The sequence below is a fragment of the Arachis ipaensis genome, chromosome B08 (genome assembly GCF_000816755.2).
Source record: "Arachis ipaensis cultivar K30076 chromosome B08, Araip1.1, whole genome shotgun sequence".
Classification (NCBI taxonomy): Eukaryota; Viridiplantae; Streptophyta; class Magnoliopsida; order Fabales; family Fabaceae; genus Arachis; species Arachis ipaensis.
Genome location: NC_029792.2, coordinates 105,835,822 through 105,844,461, shown reverse-complemented (window position 1 = coordinate 105,844,461; position 8,640 = coordinate 105,835,822). Strand labels below are relative to the sequence as shown.

General features: G+C 39.2%; 1 protein-coding gene across 1 annotated transcript in view; it reads left to right on the top strand.

Annotated features, from left to right (window-relative positions):
* Nucleotides 1–5,945, top strand: part of LOC107611368 — a 30,237-nt gene extending 24,292 nt beyond the window's left edge. Inside the window, exon 3 of the mRNA XM_016313304.1 lies at nucleotides 5,660–5,945. Coding sequence (XP_016168790.1) covers nucleotides 5,660–5,945 — 286 coding nt within the window. The remainder of the gene's footprint in view (nucleotides 1–5,659) is intronic.

Genomic DNA, 8,640 nt, shown 5'->3' with positions numbered 1-8,640 from the left:
GGATATTGAGTTCGAGTTCAGTGAGGATTGCAAACAAGCGTTTGATAAGCTGAAGACTGCTCTGACTCAAGCTCCAATTGTGAGAGGACCAGACTGGAGCCAGCCATTTGAAATCATGTGCGATGCTTCCAACCATGCAGTAGGAGCAGCGCTGGCTCAGCGTGAAGGTAAGGATCCTTTCGTTATTGCTTATGCGTCTAAGACTTTAGACACTGCCCAGTCCAATTATACTACTACTGAGAAACAGCTTCTTGCTATTGTTTTTGCTCTGGATAAATTTCGAGCTTATTTACTTGGCATTAGAGTAGTAGTGTATTCGGACCATGCAGCCTTAAAGTATCTATTAGCTAAAAAGGAGTCCAAACCAAGACTCATACGTTGGATACTGCTGTTACAAGAATTTGATTTAGAAATAAAGGATAGGAGTGGTAATCAGAATTTAGTGGCAGACCACTTGAGCATATTAAGGATGATTCTACTCCTATAGATGATAATTTTCCTTTTGATAACCTGCAAGCAGTATTTGAGGTAGTCCCTTGGTATGTGATAAACCCATATTTCATGAGTTCTTTTGTGCTTAATTAGAGTGATTTATTCAACTCTTCACCTACTTATTCACATTAATTGCATAGTTTTACTTTCCCTTCCTTATTATGTCATATAATGAAAAACATGTTTCCTAAGCTTTAAAAATTAATTATTTTAATTACCTTTACTTCCATTCGATGCCGTGATTAGTGTGTTGAGTAGTTTCAGATTTTCTAAGGCTGAATAACTTAAAGGATGAAAAAGGAAACATGCTAGAATGGAAGGAGGAAGCAAAACGGAGCTTTAAAGAAACTGGTATCCACGCGATCGCATGGACGACGCGATCGTGTGCCAGAAGCAAAGAAGCAGCGACGCGGCCGCATGACTGACGCGACCGCGCGCCTTGAGTAGAGCGCACATGACGCGGTCGCATGACTGACGCGACCGCATGGAAAGGAAAAGCTCCAAATGACGCGACCGCGTGACCCACGCGGACGCGTGACAAAGGCCCGCATCAGAAATTACAGAATACGCCCCCAGCGAATTCTGAAGCCCTTTTTGGCCCAGATCCAAGTACAGACAGCATAGACCAGAGGTTATAAAGTGTGGGAAAGCTTCCATTCAAAGAGAGCTCGCATATTTTCACCTTTCAATGATATAGATTTAGTTGAGAGGGAGATCTTCTCTCTCTCTTTTAGGATTTAGGATTTCTTCTTGTTTTAAGAGTAACTCTGGATCCAGGTTTAATGTTCTTTTAGTTTTTACTTCTATTTATTTATTCCAACATTTGAATTGATTATTATAATTTGATCTAAGAATTCTTCCGTGTTACAGACAGTTATTTGAATTAATGATATTTGAGGTATTTTCAGTTTATGATTGTTCTCTTTGACTTAAGTTATCATTGCTTTCCATCTAAGGATATTTTTATTATTATTCCAGCAATTTTACTTCTTCTTTCCTTTTAGTTCTGGTTAAGAATTTAGTAACTCAACAGTTATTAAACTCAACATAATTGATAATCGTTATCTTACTAATTGAGCTGAACTTAAATAATCCCAACCTTCTCTTAGGAAATAATTAGGATTCAAAGGTCAACTTAATTAGTCCCTTGATTTTCCTTTGCTCTGGTAAAGGTTGACCAAGTGGAGTTTAGATTCAACTTTCATTATTGTTGAGAGAGATAACTATGTTGGACCTCTAATTTCTCTACCTTGCTAAAAGTTGCTTTACAGTTATTATTTATCTTTAATTGCCATTTAATTCACTCGTCATTTAAATTGCTTGCTTCTCACCTTCTAAACCCCGATTACAACCTTTATAACCAATAATAAGAACATACTTCCTCGCAGTTCCTTGAGAAGACGACCCGAGGTTCGAATACTCGGTTAAAAATTTTTAAAGGGGTTTGTTACTTGTGACACCCAACACGTTTGTACAAAGGGATTTTTGCCGGTTTAGAAACTATATCTACAACGCAACCGTTTCTATGAATTTCTTTACTGGTAGAAAACTCGACGTCAGAGGCACCCTCCCCTTTCCTTATCTGGTTACACGGCTAGGCCGTCAGGCTGATGTGCCTTGGGAGGATGCCGATGAGCGACCACCAGCAGTGGATTGCAGGAAGATCATCCCTCACAGCAGGAACTTCCTTGCTTTGGGCTACAGACCACCACCTGTCACTGCTACTGATGAGACAGCCCCTTCGTCTGCTGGACCCTCTTCATCCACAGGTGCCCCAGCTGCCCCTGCTGCCACCACTGCACCTCCACCCGCCTCTGAGCCGGTTTATCGCCTCGTGCACCATCTATTCCGCCAGCTTGATCAGATGGAGCGTCGTAACAGGCGCCGGTATGAGAGATTGGAGCGCCGCAGCAGGGGACACTATTCCCATCTGAAGCTGATGATCAGATAGGGCGCCGACATCCTCTCCGAGCCCGACACACCATCAGAGCCATCAGAGGAGGAGGAGGATGAGCCCGAGGAGGAGCCTCATTCCCAGGCGGAGACTCATCAGCAGGCAGGCACAGAGCACGCTACACCACAGCAGGAGGCCCCACATCAGCTTGAGGCTACAGATCCGGAGATCCCGATCCAGTCAGTCCCCCCTCTACAGCAGCCAGACTCTCAGCCCACCACCGCCACAGAGACCCCAGCTACCATCCCTACCAGTGATGACACTCCTTCACACCCGGCTTGATTGAGCATCGGGGACGATGCTTCATTTTAAGTGTGGGGAGGTCGCCATCTCTGGCGTTTATTTTGGTGAACTACTACATACTTTTTCTTTTATTTTGGATATTTTTCTGTATTTTTTTCTTTTTCTTTTATTATTATTTTCTGAGTACTTATACATTGCTACTTGTGTATTTTACTCTATTTTCTGCATTTTGCATTTTTTGTTCATATTTTAGTTATTTAGTTCATTTTAGTTATTTAGTTTAGTTTGCAATTCTAACTTATTAGTGGATCAATTAGTATAGTTTACCCTTTTTACACAAGACAGCTTAGTTATAGCTTAGTTTAAATTGACAAATATAAAAAAAGAGTAAACTAGGAACTTGAACATAACAGATTTAGATCCATAAAACCTTGTATATATAGCATTACATGATGTAGTTAAACTGACAATATTTCATCAAGGAGAAACATTAAAACTTCAAAGGCTACCCTAAATTACTTTTTAAGAGAATAATGAGAATTTTTAACTAAACCTGCATGACATACATAAGTGATAAATGATTTTTCAGCTAGAGAACACATAGCCTGTGAGTTTTGAGATTAACTGTATGGTTACATTCAAACCATAATTTTTATTTCTGTGTGTTCCAACCTTCTTTCTTATTCTGGTGTTCTTTACTTTGTTTTAGTCTATATGTCCGATTATAGAATATAGGTACATCTCAAAATAATGATTGAGGCCATCATTTAATTTTAGCTCACTTATCCCAAATTAGCCTACCTTTTACATCACCTTTGTTAGCCCCCTTTGAGCTTTTTTTTTTAAAAAAAAAACCCTTATTCTATTTTAGCCAATTTACTAGCCTTAAGCAGAAAAACAAAAGAAAATCCCAAGTGAATCCTTGGTTAGCTTAAGATAGAAAATTATAAATAGAGTAAAATGTGGGAAACTTATTGGGAACATAGTTGATAAAGACAAAAGGTAGAAAAATTAAAAAGAATAAAGCAACTCAAAATTTTGGGAAGCAGGCTCATGAAAATTCAAATTAATTAAAATTACCATGTGTATTCAAAATAAAAGAGTTAGTTTTCAAGCATGTAAATAAGGGGATACAAAAAGAACTCCCCAATGCAAAATAAAAAGCAATGCACATGGGATAAAAACAAGAATTGAAACATGAGCATGTGACATCAAAAGCGAGAAAATAGGGAGAATAGGTAAAGAAGCATTGTTTTACTAAGTATGTATGTTAGGTGAGATCTTAGTCTAATTAAGGATTCACTTATTAGCTCACTTAGCCTTATACATATATCCTTACCCTTTGCCTTGACCCCATTACAACCTTAATTAAAGACCTCATGAGTTTTGGTATGACTATGTTCTATAATTGTTGATTGGTTAGACAAAAAACAAAGTTATAGAAAGGAAGAATGAAAAGAAGAATAGAGTGATTAACCCAATAAATACTGAGTGATTAGAGAGGAAACACAAAATCCAGTGAGGGTTCAAAAGCTCATTAAACATTTATCTCTAATTGTCTTGCAAGTTTTTTTTCTCTCATCTCATTTGCAAAAAAAATGCTTTATTATTTGAGGGTTAGCCATATATGTATATATATCTCCTTGAGATTGTGAAATAATTTGAGGAATGACTTAAAGAATGGAAAAGGAAACATACAAAAATGGAAGGAGAAGGCAAAACGAAGCTTTAAGGAAACTGGTATCCACGCGATCGCATGGACGACGCGATCGTGTGCCAGAAGCAAAGAAGCAGCGACGCGGCCGCATGACTGACGCGACCGCGCGCCTTGAGTAGAACACCCATGACGCGGACGCGTGACTGACGCGACCGCGTGGAAAGGAAAAGCTCCAGATGACGCGACCGCGTGACCCACGCGGACGTGTGACAGAGGCCACGTATCAGAATTTATAGAATACGCCCCCAGCAATTTCTGAAGCCCTTTTTGGCCCAGATCCAAGTACAGAAAGCATAGATTAGAGGTTATAAAATGGAGGAATGCATCCATTCAGAGGGAGCTCGCCAATTTCTAGTTTTCATGATTTAGATTTAGTTTAGAGAGAGATTCTCTCTCTCTCTCTTAGGATTTAGGACTTCTTCTTGTTTTGAGAGTAACTCTGGATCCAGGTTTTAATGTTCTTTTATTTCAATTTTACTTTTATTTATTTGATTCCAATATTTGAATTGATTATTATAATTTAAATTATGAATTATTCCATGTTACAGATTTCTATTTGAATTAATGATATTTAAGGTATTTTTCAGTTTATGATTGTTCTCTTTGATTTAAGTTGCCATTGCTTCCCATCTAAGGACACTTTTATTATTCCAGCAATTTACTTTTTCCCCTTTTAGTCTTGGTTAAGAAATCAGTGACTCAACATTATCGAACTCATCATAATTGATAATCGTTATCTTGCTAATTGATCTGAACTTCAATAATCCCAATTTTTTCCTAGGAAATAAATAGGATTCGAAGGTCAAACAAATTAGTCCCTTGACTTACCTTTGCTTCATAGGTTAACTAAGTGAAATTAAGATACAACTTTCATTATTGTTGAGAGGGATAACTAAGTTGGACTTCTAATTTCCCTTATCTTGCCAAAAGTTGTTTTACAGTTATTATTTATTTTTAATTGCCATTTAATTCACTCGTCATTTAAATTACTTGCTTCTCACCTTCTAAACCCCGATTACAACCTTTATAACCAATAATAAGAACATACTTCCTCGCAGTTCCTTGAGAAGACGACCCGAGGTTTGAATACTCGGTTAACAATTTTTAAGGGGTTTATTACTTGTGACACCCAAAACGTTTGTACGAAAGGGATTTTTGTCGGTTTAGAGACTATATCTACAACGCGACTGTTTTTATGACATTCTTTACTGGCAGAAATCATGATCGTCAGATATTCCCAAAACTGCCTTTAGGACGTGCTATGGTCAATATGAATACACAGTGATGTCCTTCGGACTGACTAATGCTCCAGCGATATTCATGGATTACATGAATAGAATTTTCCATCCATATCTGGATAAGTTTGTTGTCGTGTTCATCGATGACATTCTTATTTACTCTAAGACAGAAGATGAGTATGCGGATCATTTACGGACTGTGCTACAAATCTTGAAGGATAGGAAGTTGTTTGCCAAGTTAGCTAAGTGTGAGTTTTGGAAAGCTGAAGTGAAATTTCTTGGCCACGTGGTGAGTAAGTAGGAAATAACAGTAGATCCTGCTAAGGTTGAAGCAGTGATAAATTGGGAGCGACCAACTTCAATGACGGAGATCAGGAGTTTCCTAGGTTTGGCGGGTTATTATCGGAGGTTCATTAAGGGGTTTTCACAGCTCGCTTTGCCTCTAACTAAGCTGACTAGGAAGGACGTACTTTTTATGTGGACTCTTGAGTACGAGGAGTGTTTCCTTGCATTGAAGCAGAGATTGACTACCGCACCCGTGTTGGTGCTACCTGAGCCGAGTGAACCATTCAAAGTATACTGCGATGCATCACTGAAGGGTTTAGGATGTGTGCTGATGCAGCACCATAAGGTCGTAGTATATGCCTCACGTCAGTTAAGGCCACATGAAAGGAATTACCCAACTCATGATTTGGAGCTTGCTGCTATTGTTTTTGCTTTGAAAATTTAGAGGCATTATCTCTACGGTGTTAGGTTTCAAGTTTTCTCAGATCATAAAAGTTTGAAGTACCTCTTTGAGCAGAAAGAGTTGAATATGCATCAGAGGAGATGGATGGAGCTTCTGAAGGACTATGACTTCGAGTTAAACTACCATCCTGGAAAGGCAAATGTTGTGGCAGATGCCTTGAGTCGGAAGTCTTTATGCGCTGCTTGGATGATGCTACAAGAGGAAGAGTTACTAAAATCATTCCAAGGGTTGAAACTGAGAATTAGAGAAGAGTTTGGAACTTTGTGCTTAAGTCAGCTATAGATTTCGAGTGATTTTAAAGCTGAACTTCTAAAGGCTCATCAGAATGACAAATATTTGTATAAGATTTTGTCGGTGATTGGGAAAGGCAAATGGTGGAGAGTGTCAGAAGATAAGGATGGTTTATGGAGGTTCAAGGACCAGATCATTGTGCCAGATGTAGGGAATTTGCGACAAAGCATATCGAAGAAAGCTCATAAGAGCGGATTCTCAATCCATCCAGAAAGCACCAAGATGTATCAAGATCTGAAGATGATGTTCTGGTGGCCAGGAATGAAGAATGATGTGGTGTCACACGTTTCCAAGTGCCTAACTTGCCAGAAAGTTAAAATTGAACACCAGAGACCATCAGGAACCCTTCAACCTTTGGAGATTCCACAGTGGAAATGGGAGAGCATTGCAATGGACTTCGTGTTGGGTTTACCTAGAACTCGAATGGGTTGTGATGCCATTTGGGTAGTTGTGGATCGACTGACTAAGTCGGCTCACTTTCTCCCCATTTGGATAAGTTGCACAATGGAGGAGTTAGCGCGGCTATACATTAAGGAAATTGTGAGGTTACATGGCGTACCTTCCACCATTGTATCTGACAGAGATCCTCGATTCACCTCACAGTTCTGGGGAGCCTTTCAATGAGCATTTGGCATTTAATTGAGCCTAAACACTGCATACCACCCTCAAACGGATGGCCAATCAGAAAGAACAATCCAGACTTTGGAGGATATCCTAAGAGCTTGTGTTTTGGACCAGCCGGCAAGCTGGGATCGATATATGCCCCTAGTGGAGTTTGCTTACAATAACAGCTACCATGCGAGCATTGGAATGGCTCCGTATGAAGCTTTGTATGGAGGAAAATGTCAATCTCTGCTATGTTGGTATGAAGCCGGGGAAAGGAGCTTGTTAGGACCTGAAATGATAGCTGAAACTACTGAGCAAATAAAGAAAATTCGTAGCCGAATGCTTATAGCTCAAAGCCATCAGAAGAGCTATGCTGACCAAAGGCGGAAGCCTTTGGAGTTTGAGGATGGGAAACACATCTTCCTGAAAGTTACTCCAACCAGCAGAATTGGAAGATCCATTAAGACTAAAAAGCTAAATCCCCGTTACATTGGACCGTTTGAGATCCTGAAGAGAATTGGACCAGTGGTGTATAGGATCGCTTTACCACCACATCTTTCGAACCTGCATGACATGTTTCACGTATCACAACTTCATAAATACACTTCTGATCCAATTCATGTCCTGGAACCAAAATCGGTTCAAGTGAGAGAAGATCTGACGCTTCCAGTAACTCCAGTCAGAATTGATGACACCAGCATCAAGCATTTACACGGAAAAGAAGTTTCTTTGGTAAAAGTAGCCTAGAGTCGGGATGGTATCGAAGAGAATACCTGGGAGCTTGAATCAGATATGCAGAAGGACTACCCACACCTCTTTTCAGGTAACTAACTCTGAATTTTGAGGACAAAATTCTTAATTAGATGGGTAGGATGTAAACCCTGCTAAATTAGTAAATAATTAGTCAATAAATCAAATTTTAATTAGGAAAATTAGAAATGTAAATATAATATTAAAATAGGATAGAGCTCTTTAAAACAAAAATTTTGACACTAATTTCAAATAATTTGGCCCAAAATTAGGCTGAACGGGCCGAACTGGTTGAACCGAGCCCAAACCGGGCCCGTGGACCCAACCGGACTGATAAACCATTATTTTATGGTTTAAATTGTGTTTAATTGTGTAGTTTTATCAATTCTTTACCCACTTATTCATATGATTAGCATGTATTTACAATTGCTTCCCAAAATCACTCCATGGTTGAAAACTTGCTTCCTAGAGACCTTTAATTATGTATTTTAATTCTCCTTTATCCCATTCGATGTCGTGATCCGTGTGTTAAGTGTTTCAGGCTTCATAGGGCATGAATGGCTTAGAAATTGGAGAGGAGGCTTGCAAAAATGGAAGGAAC